At 36.9% G+C, this 25,976-nt stretch overlaps 1 protein-coding gene across 2 annotated transcripts in view; it reads right to left on the reverse strand.

The window, feature by feature from the left end:
• Positions 1–269: 269 nt before the first annotated feature.
• ERP44 (endoplasmic reticulum protein 44) overlaps positions 270–25,976 on the reverse strand; it is an 89,150-nt gene continuing 63,443 nt past the window's right edge. The window contains exons 5-12 of one of the 2 annotated variants that reach the window (XM_068974218.1): positions 22,128–22,312; positions 20,769–20,884; positions 18,927–18,984; positions 16,619–16,735; positions 14,264–14,375; positions 13,257–13,398; positions 2,716–2,818; positions 270–726 (exon numbers count right to left, since the gene is read on the reverse strand). In XM_068974218.1, coding sequence (XP_068830319.1) covers positions 625–726; positions 2,716–2,818; positions 13,257–13,398; positions 14,264–14,375; positions 16,619–16,735; positions 18,927–18,984; positions 20,769–20,884; positions 22,128–22,312 — 935 coding nt within the window. In that variant the 3' untranslated portion in view covers positions 270–624. The remainder of the gene's footprint in view (positions 727–2,715; positions 2,819–13,256; positions 13,399–14,263; positions 14,376–16,618; positions 16,736–18,926; positions 18,985–20,768; positions 20,885–22,127; positions 22,313–25,976) is intronic. The other variant, XM_068974219.1, reaches the window with a different exon arrangement.

The raw sequence follows: 25,976 nt of genomic DNA on the forward strand, positions 1-25,976 counted from the left end.
AATTCCTGCCAAATGTTCTGGCTTATGGCTCTCCTCCTCTTCATACTATGTTTAAGTTGCACATTAAGAATCCAAAAAATACCACTATGGAATTTTCATAAGCAATATCCAACTAATCAGTAAAACACAGTACACAGTGTGAAAATTTTAATTTATTCCCCCTCCCCCCAGCCATCCAGAATGTATACCCCTTTAGCTTTGAGAAATGTGAGAACTAAAAATACCAACAGAGTTGATCATATATAGAGAAAAGAATGAAAAACACATACTACACAGGAAACACCCCTAAGTCCTCCCTAGCCTAGTAGTGCAAGTTAATGGTATATATCTGGCAGTCTCACCTTTCACTTGATGTATAAAAATTTTACAGGACAGATTTAAAGTAAAGGTAGGCCTCTGATTTTTATTTATTTATTTTTAACCCTAGCAGATTTTTTTAAAAGAGGCTATATTAAATGATAATACATTTTGAGTCGGGGAGAGAAAAAATTAAAAAACCCAAAACTTCTTTCAGTTTATTCAAAATAAAAATACACATAGAATTATGAAAATATAGGTTTACTATTTCCACCATGTAAGTTGATGCTGCTGTTTGAAAGGCTTGCAAATTGTTTTTCCAAGTTTTTAAAGCTCATCTCGATCCCTCAATAGAGTATACCTATATTCACTGGGTGCTAGTTTCTGGAAGGAGCTCTCAGGAGGACTGCTTGCTACATCCTGGACTTCCTACATGGGAAAGAATAAAACATTTTTATATCAATATATTTTATAGTTAATTTTAATAGGAGTATTAGATGCATGGTAATTGCCCTATAATTATTTATTAATAATCAATAAACTATAGCTACTATATGCCAAAGACAGACAAGAGTTGAGTTTGAAATCTTGCTTTCCCTGTTTCAAATGCCCTTACTCAGATTCTCCAAGGCAGGGCTACCACAGAGCCATTAACCGTTGATCTGATGACAGTTACTGAGGTGTGGTGGAGAAGCAAAACACCTTGACACCTGGGTGCTTTCCTAGAATATTCTGTAGAGGCAGTAAAATCCTAAGCTGGCCAAAACCCTTCCATTTTACAAATGACTGCTAAGATTATTAAAGGCACCTGTAGCCTGGCAGGCAGCAGTCCATGGCATTGCAAAAGAGTTGGACACAACTTAGCAACTGAACAACAATTCTGCAGACAGAGATCTGGACGTCAGCAGTTACAAAAACCTAGTTGACGTAAGGAAGAAAAACACTTCAATACTCTCAAGAAATTTCTGTAGTATTTTACTTGTATACCAACAGTACGTAAAAATATCCAGTGGAAATATAAGAGTGACGTAGAAGAATTTCAAAGGGACGGTGCAGTCTATCCTTTACATTGTGAGCTCCTCAAGAGTAAACGTGATTATCATTGTTTTAATATTCCCTGTAGTTTACACAGGCACATAGTACATGTAGTACACTATATATATATATATATATATATATATAAATAAAATGGCACATGGGAAGCAATATATCCACACTTTACTTTTTATACTTAGTCACATTCCCTTTCCCCAATACATTTGTTATTTTTTGCTGAGATATGTTTGGTTTAATTAATCTGAAGCTATACTACTATGAAATGAACATGTATTTGGTGCCTACTATGTATTAGTATGCAAAGATAAATAAATACAAGAAGTTGAGTATCTAATATAGAAATTGAAACAAATCAGGATAATACAATAATGGCAAGCCACATCTTTTCTTACTCTGATAAAATACTAAGCAGGCCTACTTTGGGTTACTGCCAACAAAGTTTTCCTACATCTATAGTTGCTTAATTATCAAAGAAAATCTGATCTCAGACTGTAAGGAAAAAAGCATGTTGTCAGATTCCCAAAAGTAACTGGTAACTCTGAACTTAATTTGACTGTTAAAAATTCACTTAGTTTTTATTTTTCTTTGGTGGTTCTTTTGGCAAAAACAGTGTATTGACGTTCTGGGCATATGCAGTAAGGGTTTTGGTATATATCATCTCTGGTATATATCATTCCCTCTCAGTATAATGGTAACAGACATGATATAAATCAATAATGCATCAAAATGCAAATTTAGGGGTGTTTAACAAAGTAGGTACTTATACAGAATTTACAAGGTAACTTAGAACAGAAGAAAATTCTCAGGTTAAAAATACCTATCTGTATATCAAGCAAATATTAAATTGTATTGGTAAACAGTTGTCAAGCATTCTATATCTCAAACGGAAAAGCTGCATTAAACTGTAAGTTTTGAGCATTATGAATACTGTGGTGATGAAGGCTCGTAAGATATCAAATCATTATTTTCTTTATAGTGTGGTGATCACTCAGCCACAGAGGAAGGCTTAAGCAATTAATGAAATCCACTGATTTCTTTGCTAGTCTACCTGCTTCTAATTCCTACCTCTTCTATATGAAGCTAACTGTATTTAACCCTTTTATGGCCATTTTCCACCAAGGACTTACCAGACAACTTTGTTTATATGATCAAGGAAGTATATTGTAATATTCTTACAACTTTTCTGAAGGTTTAAAATTTTTAAATGAACATAATTTGTATATTATCTAGTTGGTTTAGAATTTTTTTACAAACATATTCAGGACTGGAAACTCAAGCTTATGCAAGAGCTTCAGAGTCTTTTCAAGACTAATTGAAAAAGAAAAAAAAGACTTCCCACTGAGAAACAAACAAGAGTCCTACCTCTCCTGGGGCAGTATCAGTTGGGTCAGGACCATGATGGAATTCTCTGTGTAGTTTTCCAGAATGTAAGTCAAATACAAACTGCTTGAGTTTTCCAGGAATTCTAAAACCAAAGTAAAACAAAAATTTAGCTTAAACTATTTAGATGGACTTATTTCTATTTTACCAACTTCACAACATTAAAAACAATTAAAAAAAAATTTAGCTACAATCCCACCAACTCACCATAACTAGTAACAAACAGTCCAGGTACATCTCAAACATTTTCACACAGTTGTAAATCATCATGTCTAGTACTCAACTGTGTGTTCCAATGCTTGCACTTGTTTTACAGAAAATTTTCTACGCTTACTGGAACAAATGCTTCAGAATCAAGATGGTGTCCTAAGGCTTATTCCCTTATGTTGGGCATTCATAAATTTTCCTTAATATATAGAGCTGCAAAATCTTATGTTCTGCAAAATTACACTAAAAATAATAGAAGCTCAAGGGAAAAATAATGTAGGGACTAATCACTTAAAACTATGTAGGTCTGTCCTGAATTAACTGAAGGAAGATTATATTACAAAGCTCCACATCCATTTGGCAAAGTATTTGGAAGGCAGAATTTTAAGCCATGGGAAATAAAGAGAATCACACAGAAAACAGAGACTGATGTGAGCACTTCAGAATGACATGGTGCTTCCAAATATGTAAGGCTTCTCCACCATTCTACACGTTCATGACAAAGGAAATGAGACAAAGACTATGAAATAGAAAAAAAATAAACTGGTTACAAGTCATAGCTTGTTACATAGGTTTGTAACCAGATTCCTACTAAGAGCCTAAAAAATATTAGTGCCCTTCAGCCTCCTCCAGCATTTGATCTCTGTGTCAGCCAGACGACACCTTAACCTGAAGCTTAGCAGTCTTTTTTGAGATATAGGGCATTCACTGCCAGCATAACAAACTTTATCAAAATAATCTAAACCAGGGTATAGCTCTTTCATGTTTTTTCTTAGAGGGAGAACTTTCTTCACAACTTAAACCACACAGGCAGTTTCATCGGCTACCTTAACACTGTGAAAAGCAAAGCACTTCTCAAGGCCAGTGGCCTTAAAAAAAAAAAAAAAAAAAGTCTTCATACATCACAAACACAAAGGCATTGTCTTTTATGGTGAAAAAGCTTTCCTTAGTGGCTTCAAACTATTCTGAGGAAAATAAAGTGAACCAACATCAGTTCAGTTCAGTCGCTCAGTCGTGTCCAACTCTTTGTGACCCCAAGGACAGCAGCACACCAGGCTTCCCTGTCCATCACCAACTCCCGGAGCTTGCTCAAACTCATATGTCCATTGAGTCGGTGGTGCCCTCCAACCATATAACTCACTGTATATTTGATGACATTCCTGTAATTACCAATTATGGTATGAGCACATCTGCAGGACAGAAACATGCACTGCAGCAAAACAGACCAGTATAAATCTAAGCAGATTTACATAGTACCAGCCTTTTCCTTCACAATTATTTCCCTGAGTTGTATCTGATAAAGAAGGAGTGATGAGTTAATGTGTAAGAACTTAAAACAAAGTGGGCAAATTATGGTTACAGAACATCAGTATTGACTACTGCCTGTCTACCTGTTTGTTCTCTGAGGTCTTGCCAGCACTTTTGTCTTTAATACTAAAATCCATTTTGCTAATTTGATAAGTAAAAGACACCAGCATTTTGATTTCCATCTCTTCAGAAATTAAGCATTTTTTCCATTGTTTTAATTTCTATTTCTGCTCATATGAATTGTTTGTCCTCTGCTGAGATCCTGGTAGAGATCTGGCCTCTACTGAGATCAATTAAAATTCATTATATTTTTAAATAGAAACCTGTTTCTCCCCCTCCCCCCAATCTATTGCATGGAATAAAATGCAGGTCTACAAACATTTTGTTTCCTTCAGTAGAACTGATTTTTTAAATGACTGTTTTGGTAGCATACCTGGCTTGTGTTAATATTACCAGTTTTTCTTTTTATCCTCTCCTGAGGTCCTGCAAGTGCTGTTTCTTCTCTTCAATAACTCCCACTGAGATTAACAGCCAATAACTTCATTGTACACCCATTTCGGCTCCCCACTAGCTCCAATGCAACAGAGGCCAGCAGGTGCCAAATGCACAGTTTACAAATACAAATGGCTGTCAGGTAGCTGTATTGACAGAATGCCTCTGAAAGGGTCTCTGGTACAGAAGAAACTGCACATGCACCAGACAGAAACACTGAGAGGATATCAATTTAATCTGACATCATCTATTGTCACCCACAGCAAAGTACTCAAATATATTCAAAGAATTGCAAATCTATAATGTTTAAGATAAAGCCCTTGCTAGTTTGTTATTTAAAAATGTTCAAAGATGGTCACACCAATACAATGTGAATTGCTTCTGCTAGTCAAGAAATAATTTACAATTAAATCTTAAGTGTAACAGATTCATAGACTACACTCCAAACAGATTTTTCCCCTACTTGATTTTTTTCCCCTTTGTCAACATGTGGGAGAACTGTGAGTAAAAGCAAAGACAAGAGAGAGAGGATGAATCTGAATTGATGTGGTAGAAAAACAGATGACAAAGAGCTCTTACCTAGCTTGTGGCTAGAAATTATCCAGTTATTAGGTAACAATCAGTGAATCAACAATACATTGTCAAGAAAACAGGCAACACAGTTATTTGCTAAAAAGGAAGATAAATAACCCTTACTATAATAAATTCAATTAAATTTTCATACTTAGGGTATACTTTTTCTAATTAGAACCCCTAAGTGTTTCTCTTTCATCCTCCATTTTTTTGTTTGCTTACAGTATTTATTTTTAGGTGATACAAAATTTAGACATGGTGAAATGCACAAAACATAAGTGTATCATTTAAACGAGCTTTAACAAGTGCATATGAGGTGAGAAGTATTTTTATTAAAAAATTTACATACAATAGAATTCATTTTTTAGGCTTAAGTTATATGAGTTTTAACATAAGCATGTAGCATCTTGTTATCACCTATACAAACAGGAAATAGAACAATTCCAACACTCACTCCTATCTTCCTCTTCGCTTTAACTCTTGCTGATCTGATCTATTCCCATAATTTGTCTTTTCCAGAATGTCATGGATGTGAAATTGTGAGACTGGCTTCTTTTACCTAACACCCTGCATTTGAGATTTATCCCCTTTGTTGCATGCATAAAAATGTATGTTCTTTTATTCACTGAATAGCATTCCATTGAGTGGATTTACCACAACTGGTTTATTCATTCACCCACTGAAAGACACTGGTTCTTTCAAGACTTTGGTGATTGTAAACAATGCTACCACAAATGTCTGGGCCTAGGTTTTTGTGTGAATATAAGTTTATTTCTCTAGGTAAAATACTAGGTTATATGCATGGTGTATGTTTGACTTTTTAAGAAACTGCCAAATTGTTTTCCAGAGTGGCTGTATCATTTTGCAGTCCCACTAGCAATGTATGAGAGTTCCATTTGCTCCATATGTCAAGTATACCTCTGTTAAGCTGGAAAAAAAAATGGGGGACATATAATTTGGAGTGGAGAAGGAATTGATCTATGTGGGTTGAGCCAATCAGATGTCTACAGAATGTAGGCCAAGGGGTTTAAGGAATACAATCAGATGATATGATGAGAGTTAAAAAGTCATAGAGAGTTCAGACTAAGTCCCATCATGGTAAATCAGAACCACGTCCAGGCAGAAGTTAGAGCAGGGCAAAGGAAAAGCTGCTCTACAGAGAGGAGGAGGGGGCAGATGTGAAGTGAGAGCCCAGAGAAGAGCTCCTGGGCCCCAGAGGAAGGGAAGAAGAGATCAGCTGCCCAGCACTTGCAGTGGTTCAGCCTAGTTCCCCTCAAGCAGTTCCATTCCTTGTCATTTTCTTAATAGTTTTTCAGCATAAACCCCTTGGTTTTGAGCTTCACCGGGTGAGTTATTTTGTTCCTTGAAACTGCAAATACTTAACAGCAGAACTATCCAACAGAACTTGTGTGATGACCAAAAAATACTGTGTATCTGTCCTGTCAAATACAGGAACCATTACCTGCATGTGGCAACTGAACACTTGAAATGGGTTTAGAGTAAGTGAGAAACTAAATTTTTAATTTATATCATTTAAATTAATGTAAACTTAAGTATCCATATAGGGCTATTAACTATCATATTGGATAGCACAGCACTATGACTTTTGACAAAAGGTCAAAAACAAGAAGCACAATCAGTAAAAGACAATGAAAGAGCCATTTCCCCTCTACCAACAAAGGGAAAATCATGATGGGGAAAGTGTTCCATAGCATCAAAACTACAAGGATGTTAATGAGGATGAATCAAGCAAAGTCCCATTAGTAGCAGTGTTATTTTTTCATGGGAAAAACCTGGATTTCAAACAACAGAGGTTATTTAGACAAATCATGAAACAATCCATTCAAAGGCAAGCTATCTGGCCACTAGAAATAATGGAAAAATACCGATGAATGGGAAGATATTTATAATGTGTGGATAAGTTAAAAAGAAAATTTATAAAATAGCATGGTTCCAATTTGGAGAAGGCGATGGCACCCCACTCCAGTGCTCTTGCCTGGCAAATCCTATGGTAGGCTGCAGTCCGTGGGGTCCCGAGGAGTTGGACATGACTGAGCAACTTCCCTTTCACTTTTCACTTTCATGCACTGGAGAGGGAAATGGCAACCCACTCCAGTGTTCTTGCCTGGAAAATCCCAGGGACGGGGGAGCCTGGTGGGCTGCTGTCTATGGGGTCACACAGAGTAGGACACAACTGAAGTGACTTAGCCACTTAGCAATGGTTCCAATTTTATAACACATACATATATTTAGATCTCTTTTGTGGATTTATAGGTGATTTTTATTCTTTGGCATTTTATCAACTTTAAGAATTATCCACAAAGAAAATATTTTTATAATCAGAAATAAGGGACAAATTATATGTTTAACAGATACATAGAGAGCAGACATTTTTGCCTGGTGCTTGATGTTAAGAGGAAAGCATTCAGTCTTTTACCATTAAATATGATATTAGCTGTAGGTTCTCTGTAAATGTCCTTTATAAGATTGAGGAAGTTTCCATATATTCCTGGTTTCTTAAGCATTTTTGTCATGACTGATATTGAATTTTGTCAAATGCTTCTTGTGTATGTTGATGTAATCAGTATATGCCAAATTACTCATTGATTTTTGAAAGCTGGAAGGAAATGGCAACCCACTCCAGTATTCTTGCTTGGAAAAGCCCATGGACGGAGGAGCCTGGTAGACTACAGTCCATGAGGTCGCAAAGAGTTGGACATGACTGAGCAACTTCACTAATGACTAAATGTACCAGCCTTGCATACTTGGGATAAAGCCCACTTGGTTGTTGATATATTATTCTTTTTTCACTAATTGCTGGATTCAATTTCCTAGTATTGTTTACTACTTTTTAACTCAACTTATACAACAGTTTGAACTCATTCAATGTATTACAGTGTAAAAACACTATATCTTGTCATTTTAGTTACTTCTTTGAGCTTCAGCTTTCTGATATGTGAAGTGAGAACAACTTCTTTATTTATCTAACTGTATTGTTTTTATAGTCACAGACTTGGATTTAAATCCAAATATATTAGTGCCTATAATAATCACACGACTGAGCGACTGAACTGAATAATCATAGCTAGCCTTCTAAACACTAGCCATGTATCAGACACTGTTCTAAGAGTTATACATATTCATTTAATACTCAGAAGAACTCTGTTAACTAGGTAAAATTATTATCATTCCTGTTTCATGATGAGGAAACAGAGGCATAAAGGTCTTAGGAAACTGCCCAGGGTGATATAACTAATAGATAACAGACTGGGTCCAGAGTCTGTGCACATAACCACTGTATTCCTTGCCTCTTTAGTGACTCCACTTTAGTGAAGTTTCTAAATCTTGCAGAGCTTAACTTCTTGATTGTAAAGTAGAAATAGTATCTACCTTCTAAGCTTGTTATAGATTAACTGAAAACACATATAAAAGTATAAAGTAGGGCTAGTACAGTGCCTGGCTCTGTCAGTGCTTGATGTCTGTTTTGCTGGCAAAACCAAATAAGGTAAAAATACATTGGAATGATCTGAAAAGTAAAAGTACTTATAAATACTACATCTCAAGATCAGGTGTACAAAAAGTATGTTACAGGAATATAAAAATGGTATTTAGGGGCCTGGACCACTGTATATGTATCAGCCCAGTGGCTGATAAGAGAGACACATTCAGAGAATTAAAACTACAGAGATGAACAGGAGAGGTAGAGAATAGGGCAGATGAGTAACTGATAAATATTAGGATATATTCCAGATATATACATTCAGAATAGTCAAACTCTTAATCTTATAACAAGTGATGAAACTAAAAGCAAATTAAAAGCATTTAATGAACATCTACTAATGCCACCACAAAGCACTTAGTATAGCAAGAGATGATGAAAACTAAATACTGGCCTTTTAAAAAGATTCTCAGGGTAAAGAATCTGCCTGCCAGCGCAGGAGACATGGGTTAGATCCCTGGTCCAAGATCCCACATCCCTTGAAGCAACTAAGCCCGTATATGCGACAATAACTGAGCCTGTGCTCTAGAGTCCATGAGCCACAACTACGGAGCCCGTGTGCTGCAACTACTGAAGCCCTTACATCCTAAAGTCCACGCTTCACAACAAGAGAAACCACTGCAATGGGAAGCCTGTGCACTGCAATGAAGAGCAGTCCCCGCTCACCATAACTGGACAAAAGCTGGCACAGCAATGAAGACCCAGCACAGCCATAAATAAAACTATACACACACATAAAAGATTTTGCAGCACCATTTTTTTTTTCAGTCAAAAGCCTGACTTGGGTTAAAAAAAAAAAGAACCCCTAGATAATGAAGAATGAAACCAGGTTGTCAAGGTTACAAGGGTAAACATTTCTTTTACCTATCCTCTAAGTTCTTTATCATCTCATTCAGTTCCTGGTTTGTTCCCTCTAAGTTGAAGGAGACAGGCTAGTTCATCATGGCAGCAACCAAACTGCTAAATTAGGGAGATACCCACCCCTGTAGTTTCAGTTTCATGTTGCCTCTCTCCTCTCCTCACAACCATGCCCCCTGAGTAGTTTAAGGAATTATGATCATAATTTTCAGTGATGCAGTGATTTGAAATAAATGACCTAGATCTCAGAATTGGGGAACTCCTTAGCCTTAGAGTAACTTGTTCATTTCCCTAGGAGTGATCTGACATCCTGCTGCTTTTTCCCGTCACTGGGGCTCTGGTGGGAGCTTACCTAAGAACCCCTGAGCAAAGGAACAGATGGTGGGGATTTGCAGGCCACAAATTTTAGAAGGTAAGTTTCTCCAGAAAGCCCTTCAACAGTCTTTACACTAGACCCCATCATTTATTCTCTTCTCTCAGGGCTGGTGAACATTTCCTAGGCCTATCTCTATGTGCTTAGGCTTCAAAACTTCCCCCTATTCTACCTCCATATAAAATCTTTACATTTGGCAAGAAATCAATCTGGTCAAACAACAGATAGATAGATAGATAGATAGATATAAAACAACTAAGGATTCAGAGATGTGTGATTCAGTTTCAGGTATTAACAAACAGTGCCTCTTCAAACATCTTTCACATTCACGCTTAGGCTGCCTTTGTATGTACTGAAAATGTAACTGTTTTGGTATCAAGTGTTACGAGCTTGAGGTTTGGGGGTTCAATATACTCTGACATGACTTCTAGCCCTGCCAGTGATTAGTGGTGTGGCCTTGCTGGTTATGTTACATCCCTAAACCTCAGGTTCTCTGAAATAAGGGACGAACAGAATACTGGTTAGCAGCTCCCCACACCATGCTGCAGTGCCTGCCTTTAGCATGGGAGGAGACTGCATCATAAATCTGCTTTCCCTCTCCTTACCACCACATACTTCTACCAGCTGACTCCAGAATTGCTGAGTTACTAAGTAAAAGTAATAGTAATTACAGTAATTTATGGAAACGGCTTATCATTTAAGCCTTAATTACCATGCAGCACAATAACAATTACACAAGCCATTAAATGTGTCAGATTCACTTTGCTGCATGTCTTTTATTTTTTAACACTAACATCTATTCACATAGGCTCAGTTTGTAGCTCACACAGCATGTGCCTCCTTATAATTAAAAAAATATTAGAGGAAACAGTGCCTAGGAGGGGAAATCAGGCACCTAAGGGAGAAATTAAAAGTAATTTGTTTCAGAGCTTCAAATATAATCACTTCTCTTATCTCCCTCCCTGCTCACAGGACTCAACACTTGCAGGATGGGAAAGAATCATTTCCCATTTCCATGTTTCTTTGGGGAATTTTACTGACTCTGTCTTTTTGCACCAGGGCACAAGCAGAGAGAGTGCTTCCAGCTGATAAATTAGCTTTTGTTGGTAACATGCCCATCTCTTGGTCCAGTGAACTGTGGCTGGAGGATAGGGGGATTGGGTCATGTGATAAATAATATGACCGCTGATCTTAGTTTGGGTACTCTAACAGACACCAAGATGGGATTGGAAAGGCTAGAGTGTTTTAAATCTGACTTCAGAACTGGAGGAGAAAACGTAAAAGATAGCCATGGTGAAATTTGTCACAGGTTTCCCTTCATGTGTAACAATGTTCCTGGGAATAAAAGCCAAAGTTGGGCATAGTTTGGTTTCTGACTCGTAAACCTAACCTGAGTCAGCATCCTCTTGACTTTGGCTAACTTGAAACTTCATAATTAGGGCTGGAAATTTACAGTGAAAGGAAGAGGTAGATAATCAACCCAAGATTTGCCCACTACCACAGGTAGGAAAATATAAAACTTCATGCAAATAACCCATGAAGAGGGCAGCATTTTAATACCAAACACTGTCACTGCCTGGAAGCTCTTGAAGTAAACTCAACCACTACAACAGCTGCCCCCTCTCCTAAAAGGTCTGTTCTTTTAGCTAGAGTTTACAGCCTCTGGAGGCAAGCCAATGAAGTAAGAGGAAAAGGATATGCAACCAGCTAAGACATTTCTGTCTAGCACAACAGTCAATGCTCACACAATGCTCAGCAATTTAGATGTTTTCACTTTACCTACACTCAGAAGAATACCACTTAGCATATTAACTCACTGAATATTTATCTGGGTCTTCTATATGACAGTTGTAAAATATAAACCACTGGTTTATATATAAAATAAAACCAATGGTTTATATATAATATAAAAAGTTTACTAAGACTGGATCCCCAGTTCAGTCCAAGAACTCACAACCAGGTAGAAAAAGGAGATAAGCTGGGAATAGGCAATTGGGTTTTATAATGTGGTAAGTGCTCTGACAGCGTTCAGCAGAGGGGCACTGATTCAAGATTTCTGGAGATGTTAACGCCTAAGGTAGGACCTAATGTTCTGGAGAAGTTTTTCATGGAGGAGAGGAGATGGGGCTTGGAGAAAGGCGATGCTGGGAGGAACAAGTACAGACACTGTGGGCTGAATATGAGTAAACAGGAGGGGGATTGCTGAGGTAAAATAAAAACAACTAATGTTTTTAAGTACTTAATGGTTCATAACACAATCATCATCTCTCATTCATTTTTATAACAATCTCATTAGGGAGGCTGTACCACCAACCACATGTTAAGTGTAAAAGAACAAGTAAACAGAAGTGACTTGCCTGAAAGTGAAAGTCGCTTTGTCGTGTCCGACTCTGCGACCCCATGACTTGCCTGAGTGAGGACCCCAAATGGAGACCTCCTCTATGTGAGGACTGAGAATCTTCTTCTATCAAACAACCATATCTCTATTAAAATATTTAGAAGTGAGTGAGGTAGTCCATTCTGCAATAGGACTTCAAATCACCCTCAAACTGTGAAATTTAATCTTTAAACATTAAAATGGGTGATATTTAAATTAATTTTGAAAAGAAAAAGGTCTATTTTGAATTAATAGTTGGCTGTATGCCTTTATAAATGCTTTGTCATAGCCATCTTCTGGTCTTAAATACCACTAACATTCTTGACACACAGTCACAAATGAACACCAATATTATTCATTTTCTTTAATCTACTTACTCCCTTGATGTGCTGACAAAGACTAAATTCAATTCAAAACAAATTTCTCATAGGTCAAAATTTTTCTTTCAGAAATTAATTCCCAAGCATTTAAGATTATCTAATTCTGGCATTTCTATAGAGATATATCATAATTCTCATCGTCATTTAACATTTTCTTTTTTTCCTTGGTTTTGCTGCTCAGCTCATGGGATCTTAGTTCCCTGACCAGGAATTGAACCTAGGGCCACAGCAGTGAAAGCACCAAGTCCTAACCATGGAACCACCAGGGAAATTCCCCACAGTCATTCATACTACACTCTGGAGTTTAAACAAAACAAAACAAAACAAAACTCTTCCTTCCAAATAACACAGCATTACTGTTTCAACATAGGATTATTTAAAATATCCAAACAATCATTTTAAGTTCATTTTTGAGACACAGATCAGTAATTTTAAAAAACCAAAATGAATACTTACAATACATCCCTGAAGTCTCCAAACACATACATATGCCTAAAGCTGTCGATAGCTATTACAGGGCAATCTGCTGGAGTTTTCTGTATGTGCAGAAGAGGATGTCTAAATTTGTCACAGTCAGCATGTAAAAAGTTTATTGTACCTTAAAAAGAAATAGAATTTGGAGAGGTAGATTAGAATATTCTTTATTATATTTTCATAAGTTTGCAAGTTCATAAAAAGTGATATACTAAAAACTTCCCAACATGCTTTAGAGTGATACAGACTACAAAGACTAAAACCTAAATATTACAACACTTAAAGAGGTAGGATTTTAATTTTTAAGGCAGAGAGTATAATTTCTTTAGAAATGCAATAGTGAATTTTAAATTTTTCTGGGCAGTTGTTTGCCCTGGAGATTATCCTGGTCTGTTCTCATGGGAACATCTTCATTTCATCAAGGATGCCCTTCCAGTCCCTACTGGTTGATTTTTAATCTACTACAATTCCCAAAATATTTACAGAGACTGAAATGGGCATGGCTCTATATAAAACCTTCAGTCTATTTTGTTTGACTTTCTTCTCCAGTGGTGATAATGCAAATTCCCTTTTGATGCTTTGGAGAAGTTTGCAGAGAACTACTCAACTTACTTTCATTTAGAAATACAGTAAATGTTAATCAGGCTGTGAAAGTCCTCTCAGCAATATCTCTGGAACTATTAGAAAAGGACTAGACAAGCATCAAGGTGCTGGAAGAAAGTGCCTAAAACACACTGTCCACCCATGATCCCACTTTTCATGGTACTTGATTTTAAAAAGCTAAAAAAATGGTGTGTTTTGTTTAAAGCTACTGCTTTGCATTATCTCTACTCATACCTCCCTTCCCCATATTTTCATGTAATTTTAGGAGTTGAGTTAAAATAACTTAAGTTTTTAATCCAAATATACTTATGTCAATATTAATGTAATGGACAGGGGGAAAGTAAAAAGAAAAAGAGAAAAGAAGGATATAAACACCATCTGTCTACCTTTTTCACTTATTAATTGTCGGGCTACTTCATTCTGGAATATTTCTAAACTTTCTGTATCTTCTTTCATGTGGAAGAGTATGAGAAAAGGCAGTCCTTCTTCTGTCAGTTCCTGTATAGAGAAGTATTCAATGAGAATTATCAGGCCTCTCCATTCAGCTCTAGCTATTTTCTAGGTAGGAACAATTTAACCTCAGCCCATGTAACATAAAGCAGCTGCAACATTCCAGGAAAAAGAGACCAATGGTGTAAATAAATGCCTCAGTGGAAGAAGGAGCCACTGAGAATGGCCCCCTGTGTCCTGTACCTTGGGAACTGACCTGCCTTAAGGTAACCACTTGGCTGACCTGTGACCTAGTACTGGATGAAGCCATGGTATTTAAAAAACGAGCTGACTAATGAGAGGATAAACACTCTTCACAGATAACAATGAAAAACTGAGTGTACAGCAATAAGTAAATCTAACTGGTTTGCAAACTTACATTTATTCTAAGGTTTATTGCAAAAACCACTCCACTTACATGAGACCTACCAACAGCTGAAAAGTGTGATACAGAGCAAAAGACAAAAACACCATAATATAGCCAGTTTTCAATCAATATACAATTTATCAACATTATTAACAAATACTTCCACTTATATGTGTATGTTTATATATATACCTTGTGCATATACACACACAAAAATACCTTGAATCTGTTCTGAACTCTCAGAACATTTTCTCAGTGCCTCACATGTGGCATGTTACTTTTTAGAAAATTTAAGAGCTAAGAAGTTAAAAGTAGAAAAAATATATTACTTTATTAGTAATAAAATTACTAATTTTGTAACTAAACTAAATTTTTTGTTAAAAGAAATCCTACAAATATAGGTGAACTGACAGTTGTTAAAGAGAGAAGTAATAGATTAGTAGTTTGAAAATATGAATTAGTTTGCTAAACTAATTTACACACATTAACATAGTAGCTGATAGTTTAACCTACTAGAGCTTCCAATGTACCCATGTCCACATCTGTACCAATATATTCTTTACAAGTAGGTAGTCAAGAATTCAGGAAAAAGAGAGCAAGACAACCAGATTTACAGGTTAACAAATCTTTCCTTATATTTTAAAGGATTTGTGGGTAATTGGTTATGAAATGTAACACGTCTAAAGAATTTCATTAAATGTGCCGACTACTATAGATGAGAGGCAGGGTTGGGGGTGGAAGGACAGACCTCTGTTTAATTGTTCAAGATTTTCCAGGTCTGTACCTTTAAACTGTTTTGAAACTAACCCTGTAAGAACTGCCAAAGCAGTGAATAATGACAGGTTACTAGATCTTTCTGAGTCTCTAAGGTCTAAATGAGCTGTTACAATAAAAATGTTAATTAATTCAGATAAACATACCTGAAGCCCAGGGAACAGAGAAAGTAGAAAGGATAAAACTAAGACAATAACCAAGCAAGCAAGCTTTACTGCAACACAACGACACTTATTTATGTACTGTCTAAGGCTGCAAGTTGAATAGCTGCAACACAGACTGTATGAGCTGCAAAGCCTTAAAATACTCACTGACTTTTTACAGAATTGCCAACCTCTGACTTGGTGGGAATTATATGAGAGTGTTTATTCTGTCATAATTTCTTGAGTTGTATATTAATACCTGAGCTATGTACTTATTCTTTTGAAGCATATATCCATATTGAAAGTTTTAAGGTAAAAAAAAATTTTTTTTTTAAATTGCATTCTAAGGCTGTGGCTTTTGAAAGTGAAGGAGTAAAATGAAATGAAAGCTATGTTTCAAATACAGTAAAAAACAGAGATGTCTTTTTAAAAACAGACACAGCTCTTTGTATTTGCTCCTCCAACCTCCTAGGTTTTTATGGGAGTTGTTAAGAACTGGAGATAGGCTTTATTTCAGGCACATGGGATCACTGAGGACAGTTACATGGTAATAATAATTGCTTTCATTATTTACAATGGAAAGAGAACACAGGTTCATTCTTTTAGGAGAGGAATCAGAAAAACATTTTCAAAGCAAAGGATTATTCACTGTATATAATCAATTCTAACTAAAATCTGCAGAACATTGCTTCTAAAGCAATCTCCTTAAATAAGAATCTTCAATCAAGGGTGGGATCAGAATCACCTTCAAACTCGTGTTCAAGGTGGTCATGAAACACTGCTACTGCAGGAAATACAACAGTGGGATGTGGGACAGCAGAAGTGGCCCACTGGCCTGTATTATGGAAAGAGCTATGACATGTTCACTGTAACAGTAAGTTCTGTGTTAAAACAGCAAGATGGGTAGAAGCAGCTTGCTCTTTCGGAAATCTTTATTAAAAATAGCAACATACACTAGAAAGCCATACCTCTCCATTTTCGAATGTTATTTCTCTGACAAGAGGAACGCATTTATCTTGAATCCAATTGTAAGTCCCATCAAAATTTGTCATAGATCCCAAGTACACCATATCTGGAGCAGAATGCTGTTACAAAAACAAAGAAAAAAGTAAACATCTAACCTGTGCTAGCAAAACTGCATTCTTAAAGCCATCTATGAGCTTAGAAAATCTACACGGGATATAAAAGAAGCAAAAAATCATGGAACTTCTGAGAAAGAGGACTACTGATGGTAATAAGCTGCTAACTATGATTATGAGGGACCTGATTATCTAATCTGTGATGCCTAAGCCTTCCGCTTTCCCTTGGATTTGCATCAAGTAAATGCTTATCAGTATCTTCATCAATAGCCGGCAGGTGTTGGGAAAAGAATTATCCTAATGATTTAATTGAGCTATCTCTCCCTTCAAAAATGTCAGAAGACAATTTGGAGACTTCCAGTGAAAAAGCGTTGAAAAATACATGATACTATATAAATCTAAACTAAAATTAACTGCTGTTATCTGTTTCCACATTCACTCAAAATCAGTACCTATGAAGTGCCTAAAATGATGATAAACTGCTAACATTACCTAAGCCAACTACTGTGACCAAGCATTGTTTTATCACCTTGTATGTGTTTTAAGCACCTTGTATGTGTTGACTCAATTAATCCTCAAAACATCCCCATAAAGCAGGTACTAGTATTATCATGGCTGTTTTTACTAATGAACAAACTAAAGCACAGAGAAGCTCACAAACTTTCCCAGAGTTTTATACCTAGGAAGGTAGCTGATTGTATTATTTTAGTGAAGTACAGTTGATTTATGGGCTTCCCTGATAACTGGAGACCTTGGTTCAATTCCTGGGTTGGGAAGATCCACTGGAGAAGGGATAGGCTACCCACTCCAGTATTCTGGCCTGGAGAATTCCATGGACTGTATAGTCCATGGGGTCACAAAGAGTTGGACACAACTGAGTGACTTTCACACACATAGTTCATTTACAATGTTGTGTTAATTTCTTCTGTATAGCAAAGTAACTCAGTTATACATACATACATATCTATATAAACCTGTATTGTATATATGTATTTTGTTGTTCAGTCACTAAGTTGTGTCCATCTTTTTGTGACCCCTGTGGACTGCAACATGCCAGACATCCCTGTCCTTCACTATCTCTCAGAGTTCGCTCAAGTTCATGTCCAGTGAGTCAGTGATGCTATCAAACCATTTCATCCTCTGTCGTCAATTTTTCCCAGCATCAGGGTCTTCAATGAGTCGGCTCTTTGCATTACGTGGCCAAAGCATTGGAGCTTCGCTTCAGCGTCAGTCCTTCCAATAAGTAGTCAGAACTGATTTCCTTTAGGATTGACTGGTTTGATCTCCTTGCTGTCCAAGGGACTCTCAAGAGTTGTCTCTAGCACCACAATTCAAAATATTAATTCTTCAGCACTCAGCCTTCTTTATGGTCCAAATCTCACACCCACATATGACTACTGGAAAGACCACAGCTCTGACTATACGGACCTTTGTTGGCAAAATGATGTCTCTGCTTTTTAGTACATTTTCTAGGTTTGTCACAGTTTTTCTTCCAAGGAGCAAGTGTCTTTTAATTTCATGGCTACAGTCACTGTCTTCAGTGATTTTGGAGCCCAAGAAAGGAAAATCTGTCACTGCTTCCAGCTTTCCCCCATCTATTTGCCATGAAGTGGTGGGACCAGATGCCATGATCTTAGCTTTTTGAATGCTGAGTTTTAAGCCAGCTTTTTCAGACTGTTAGGTCAATTTGGGGTAATAATTGTGAGTTTTGTCTTTCTTATTTGTGGTTACCATCACCTGGGTCTAAACAGCTACTTCTAAGTTTAGATACACTTAACTTCTTAGCCAAGGGTTAAAAACAACCTAGTGCTCCTTAGTATCTGCCAAGTACCAGGTGAACTTATACACCAGGAGACATGGGAGTTTGGCTAGTCTCATTCAAGCTCGAGTGATGACCACAGACCTCTGAAGCATTGTTTTGAACGTGAGTCCCAGACTGAAGGTGAAATAGAAGTGGGAAAGGCCTGGGGGTCAGGCGGTCTCTAGTCCCAGCTCTGCCACTAAGTGCCTGTGTGACTTTAGGCTTGTGTTTTCATCTTTACTTTAAAAGGTTTGGATTAGGACAAAATGATGTCTTAAGGTTCCTTCCAATACTAAAACTGTATGAATCTGTGAATATTAACATGTACAAAACTATAAATTATAGTATACATATATTTACATTTTAAATTATACATACTAAGAAATAGCAACTTACCCCTGGAGGCTTATAGACTATGTTGTCTCCACTGTATCTTTCTGGTTTTGAAACAACCCTAACAGAAAGAGAGAAACAGTGATAATATTTTTTAAGAAAAATAATAGCAGTAATATGTCCAAAGTATCCCAGGTGGCACAGTGGTAAAGAATCTGCCTGCCAAAGAGATGCAAGAGATGCAGGTTTGATCCCTGGGTTGGGAAGATCCCCTGGAATAAGAAATGGCAACCTACTCCAGTATTCTTGCCTGGGAAATCCCATGGACAGAGGAGCCTGGCTGGTTACAGTCCATGGAGTCACAAAGATTCAGACATGACTGAGCAAGCATGCTTAGGAAATATGCTAGTTGTTTTGCAACATATGAACTATAACTTGAAATACATACCTTTCCATCTTTCCTACTTATAAGATGATGCAACACCAAGAAAAGCATACATCTGAAGGAAAAGTTTAGTACAAGGCAGATTTTTTTTTTAAGGGACATTTTAGTTAGCTGTTTTTGTGATTGAGTATTGTTATCTTTGGATTAGAAGTTTTGGCAGTAAATGGCTGTTTTTGACCCCAGATTGTTTCTAGTAACTGAGGTGATATCTGGACAAAGCCCTTCGGATAGAGACAATAAGGATAAACGCTCTGCTATGAAGTGTGCTTGCAGTGTTAGAGGAATAGTGAGGGGCCTGCATGGCTGGAAACAGTAATGCAGAAAACGTAAGGGAGATGTTCCTTCATTATTTACTCTGTACAACCATCCTCATAAAACACTGATAATGTTTACAATAGAACACACATACAAAACCTACAGAAGCATTTAAAATGAGGGAAAAGGTCACAAACTGGAGAGGAAATACTATGCCCGAAATCTGGGCTCTACTCAAGACTACAATTGTACTAGTCAAGGTACTGCAATTGAATCTTATCAGTTACAGGTCAAAGAAAACAGATAGTATTGCAAAACATCAAAGGATGGTGGAGATAATTTTCAGTGAGAAAAGACTCAAGGACAGAACCATAAGAATGATTCTATTTTGAAAGAGAAAGAAAAAAAAAAGAAGATAAAGCCAGGGAAATCAGAAATGTAAGGATCAAACCAGGGAGATTCAAGGTAAAGTACAGACATAGCAGAAGAAGGACAGGGTAGCTCAGGGTCACATCCTTCAGAGAAATTGTAGAGAACTAAGATTGGAAAAAAGACCACTGGATTTGCTAATTAAGAAGTCACTTTGTGACTGTAAAGAGAGATTTCTTTAGGGTACTGGAGGTAAAAGTTTTCAGGAGGTTAACATATTTGAACCATTAGAGTATGAGAAATTCAGGGTAGTCAAGCATAACTAATCTTTGAAAAAAATTTAAGAATGAAAAGAAAGAGTTGAGTTAATAGTTCAAGAGACAGAAGAGACAGATTAGGAATGAGAGAATCATGCTTTTGGAAAAGGAACAGTTCATGAAAAGGGTCAGACTGAAAACATGAGAAAGCAAGGACAACTGATGGATCAAAGCCGCAGAGGATTTTGAAGGGACAACTGTAGGGATGCTAGTGGAGAAGTTAGCTGTGGAATGAGCATGTTCCTCTGAGGTAGGGAAAAGACAGAAGAAAAGCTGGTCCATCCTTTTCCTCTTATGTACATTTTGAAAAATATAGTACAGAAAGAATAATTAACAGACTTTTAAATTCCTAAAAAGAGAGGTCAGAGATAGGCATAAAAACCTGTCAGTGACTTTAAAAGGACTGACATAATCTTTATGAGAGGTCATCTTCAAAAAAACCACCACACACAACAAGAATTTAACATGGCAGCTGAGCTGACCCAACCACCAACACACTGTACCAATTAGGCTACTTACCCAAATGCAGCTAGGAAGGCACAATCATCATGCAAAATATTTGCTACTCTTTCAAAAACTCTGTAGTTTTCTGAATCCTTCTGCTCAAAATATCCAATGATATTTCTTTTGCTGCGCTGTAAAATAAAGTATGTAATTACTTTATAAACATATGTAGTTCTTTAAAAAACATTTTATTTCATTTACCTAGCTGCTGTTCAGTTATCTCCAAATGAAGTGTAACCAGCTTTTAACACCTAATCCAAAACTATTAAAGATTACATTAGGTTTAAAACAGTCTGAACTATCATCTAATGTAATAATTTCCTAATAACACTTTATTTTAAAATTTCAAGAAATAATAACTGTTTAATTGGTGACAGTTTTTTTCCTAAATAAGATGACTAATTCTAAGGTGTGTTAAAATAATACATTAATTTGTAATGTGTGGCTGTTGGCAGAGACTCCATCATGGGTCTCTCACACTTTTAAACATTTAGGTATACCCAAGATCCAAGAGTCTGACCATTCTTGATCCAGGTCATCTCTCAAGGTTGTGCTTATAGGGAGCAAGGCTCAAGTATGAGGTGATGTCTCCCTCCAGGACAGAGAGCAGGCTTACTGCTGGGTCTGAGACAGATATTTCCCAAGCCTAGAGTTCTCCTGTCACAACCCCCTGCATGAGCAGGGATCCATCTGGCCCTCTTTCACCTCCAGGACTTGGGGGACAAGGAAACAAATGCAACCATGCTCACACTGTTTGCTGTGATGTGAGCAAGAAAACTGTTGTCTCTGACCAGGAGCCTTTTGTCTTCTAACAGCATCCATGAAATGAATTGGCTAACCTGTTCATTTGTAAGCAGGGTAAGAATCAAGTTGCAATGACAATCTGAAGCCCAAACTTAATGTTTTCGTTTGCTTTTAAAACACTTCTTGGTGTACAAAGAAAAAGACCTTGTTAATGTATCATTAAGGGTGGTTAGGTCAGAGGATACTAAAATTTATACAAACTGCTGCTACAGGAGTAGTGAGAGCAGAGACCCTGAGGGTTGCCACTAAGCAGAAAAAGGAAACTGTGGTTGTGTGTGCCTGACATTAACTTCTATTTCTTCGTAATTCAGGCTACCCTTTGCCCTCAATTAAATTGAATTAGTGCAACTTTATTGCTTTATATATTTTATTCAAAGGCTCAGTAAAACATTAGCATTCCCCTTGAGAATTAACTCAAGAAAAATTCAACTTGTTATGTATATGTATACATCAAAATCCACTGCAGTGAACTATAAGAAAATGTCTATAGATTCTTTGGTTTCCTAAGAATCTGTTTACATGAATCAAGCAGGGTATGCTCATTTGATCCAGCAAAAGTCAATGACTTACATCAGGAGTAGTGATTTCTGCCAAGTCATGAAGTTCTTGAATGGGGTCACTTTTTTGTTGCCTGATGTAATCTGCAAGTGCTTTCACTGATCGCTGACCCCTGTATTCTCTCTTCATCATCATCCCATTACGAAACAACTTGAGGGTTGGGTATTTGCTTATCCTATATCTCTGGGCTATATCAGCTAAAAGAACGAAAACAAAAATTAACTTTACCTTCTAACTTGGTCTCAGTGGGCCCTTTAGCCCAGCTGTAAAAATCTTACAGTTATTTAGGGAGAACATTTTGGTTCATATAATTCTTTTCCAACATTAGAAAAAAGAAACTAATCATGACAAGGTTCATATTGGTTAAGAGGCTAGGTTCCAGATGTATACTGCCTGGTTTAAACCTCAAAGCTATTTTACTGGCCGTTGAATTTGCAAGGTGCATCAACTCCCCATGCCTTATTTCTTATCTGTTATATAGGGATAATAATTTCTACCACACAGAGTTATTTTAAGGACTAAGTGAGACAACTCAAATGCATAAAAGAATAAATTCTTAATAAATGTCATATTATTGTAGATGCCGTCTAGAAAAAAAATTGCAATGTGCAAAATTCCAATTTTGAAAATAGTCATTCAAATTACTTTATATTGTAAGGATCTTACAGTATTTAGTAAAAGAAAATTAAATTTAAATCACTCTTAAAGGCTAAAACTTAGATTCATGGCTAGAAGAAGTATTTATAATCTCACATATGAAAATTTTCTGTAAGCTAATACAATTAAAAGCAAAACTCAGAGTATACACCAAAAAAAAAATATATATATATATATATATATCCCTTTACTATGACCTAAGGGTATATTCTCACACAAATCATTAAAATTAGTATTCAGAGTTTCAAAATAAGAAACTGAGTAAAAATGTATGCTGATCTCACTTTTAGGAATCACAATTACTAAGATACAGACTGAATCAGAATGGAAAAGCCTTGAAATTTTTCTGCTGTTACTTCTAAGAGGTAGCTACTAGGAGAAATCAATGGTTTCTAGACACTTGTCTTAATTCCTAAGTCGTGTCCATCTCTTTTTGTGACCCCCACGGATTACTACCTGCCATGGTTTCTCTGTCCATGGGATTTCTCAGGAAAGAAAAATGGAGTGTGTTGCCATTTTCTTCTCCAGGGGATCTTCCTGACCCAGGGATCAAACCCACACCTCCTGCATTGGCAGGGGGATTCTTTACTGCTGAGTCACCAGGAAGTCCTAGTGAAGCTCAACAGCCATACTAGTCACAAGTATGAGAATGTTAAAGGTGCGCTACACTTTTAGACTGACGGGAACCTGAGAGAGCATAAGTAGCTTAAGACAGGTGAAAAAAAATGTTTTTAACTGAGTTCTAAAATTAAGGAATTTTAAAATAGCAGCACAAAAACCATGAAAATTCTCTAGCACGACCTCCATTCCTAGCAGTTACAAAACAAAACAGAATTGCAATACTGTCTTTAATTTTCTAGGAGATCAGACGGTAGAAACAACAGTACCAGAGGATATATACTCGGATGAGTGCTGACAGTTTCATGGGTGTACACATAGAGCAAAACTTAATTTGTATGTTTTAGGTATGTACAGTTAGGTCAACTATACCGCCATAAAATTTTTTTAAAATTAAAATGACCACTGACTATACAAAACAACAACTATGCCTTGTGGGGTTTGACACAAAATACATAAAATAAAAACAACAACATATAAACTGGGGGAAGGGAAGTAAGCAGAAGGTTAATGACTGCATGTAAGCATTCTAATGTCTTTGCAATGCCTTGGAAGAGGTAAAAATACACTATTTTGGTAACTCAAGGTTGCATTTATTCCCTAAGATCAAAGAATGCTAAAATGGTGTATTAGAAGTTAAGGATGGAATATGGGTTCTCAGAAGTAGGTTTGGAGAAAAGATGATGTAATTAAGATCATATAACTCTTTGTTAACCTCCATGGAGGATTTATAAAGGAGTAAATATGCTTGACTATTATTAACATGGGCTTCCCTTGTGGCTCAGCTGGTAAAAAATCTGCCTGCAATGCGGGACACCTGGGTTCAATCCCTGGACTGGGAAGGTCCCCTGAAGAAGGGAACAGCTTACCCACTCCAGTGTTCTGGCCTAGAGAATTCTCGCAGAGTCGGACGTGACTGAGCGGCTTTCACTTATTATTAATATAATTCTTTAAATAGAAGACAAATATGAGCAAATAGAACCACGGGTCATATGAGACTGAGGAGAATATTTTATTCACCAAATCACAGAAATTTGAAATAATATTAAGATATCTTAATATGCATGTATTTACTAGACATTAATCTGTTTGGCTTAGGAGTCAATACTTTCTGAAGCAGAATACTACAGGATATATCAGCCATAAGCCCTTTATCAACCTGATAAATTAATGAGAAAACATGTCTTTAAGGTGTTATAAAAATGGTGGGTTTTATTACCTGAGCAAGGAATTTAATTAAACTAAATTGGTACTATAAATTAAGGGGTAAGTTCAATTTAGTTGTTCAGTCATGTCCAACTCTGCGACCCCCATGGACTGCAACACACCAGGCTTCCCTGTCCATCAGCAACTCCCAGAGCTTGCTGAAACGCATGTCCATGGAGTCAGTGATGCCATCCAACCATCTATATTCTCTTTTGTCCCCTTCTTCTCCTGGCTTCCATCTTTCCCAGCATCAGGGTCTTTTCTAATGAGTCAGTTCTTGCATCAGGTGGCCAAAGAATTGCAGTTTCACCTTCAGCATCAGTCCTTTCAATGAATATTAACGACGGATTTCATTTAGGATTGACTGATTTGATCTTCTTGCGGTCCAAGGGACTCTCAAGAATCTTCTCTACCACCACAGTTCAAAAGCATCAATTCTTCAGTGCTCAGCTTTCTTTATGGTCCAACTCTCACATCCATACATGACTAAAGGAAAAACCATAGTTCTGACTAAATGGACCTTTGTTGGCAAGTAATGTTTCTGCTTTTTAATATTATGCTGTCTAGAATGGTCATAGCTTTTCTTACAAGGAGCAAGCATCTTTTAATTTCATGGCTGCATTCACCATCTGCAGTGATTTTGGAGCACCAAAAAATAACTGTTTTCTGTCACTGTTCCCATTGTTTCCACATCTATTTGCCATCAAGTGATGGAACCGGATGCCATGAACTTAAGTTTCCTGAATGTTGAGCTTTAAGCCAACTTTTCCACATTCCTCTTTCACTTTCATCAAGAGGATCTTTAGTTCTTCTTTGCTTTCTGCCATAATGGTGGTGTCATCTACATATTTGAGGTTATTGATATATCTCCTGGCAATCTTGATTCCAGCTTGTGCTTCATCCAGCCTGGCATTTCACATGATATATGCTGCATATAAGTTAAATAAGCAAGGTGACAATATACAGCCTTGATGTATTCCTTTCCCAATTTGAACCAGTCTGTTGTTCCATGTCCAGATCTAACTGTTGCTTCTTGACTTGCATACAGATTTCTCAGGAGACAGGTCAGATGGTCTGGTATTCCCATCTCTTTCAGAATTTCTACAGTTTGTTGTGATCTACAAAGTCAAAGGCTTTGGCGTAGTCAATAAAGCAAAAGTAGGTTTTTTTCTGGAACTCTCTTGCTTTTTTCATGATCCAATGGATGTTGGTAATTTGATCTCTGGTTCCTCTGCCTTTTCTAAATCCAGCTTGAACATCTGGAAGTTCATGGTTCACATACTGTTGAAGCCTGGCTTGGAGAATTTTGAGCATTAACTTTGCTAGCGTGTGACATGAGTGCAATTGTGCGGTAGTTTGAGCATTCTTTGGCATTTTCCT

The sequence above is a fragment of the Capricornis sumatraensis genome, chromosome 6 (genome assembly GCF_032405125.1).
Source record: "Capricornis sumatraensis isolate serow.1 chromosome 6, serow.2, whole genome shotgun sequence".
Taxonomy (NCBI): domain Eukaryota; kingdom Metazoa; phylum Chordata; class Mammalia; order Artiodactyla; family Bovidae; genus Capricornis; species Capricornis sumatraensis.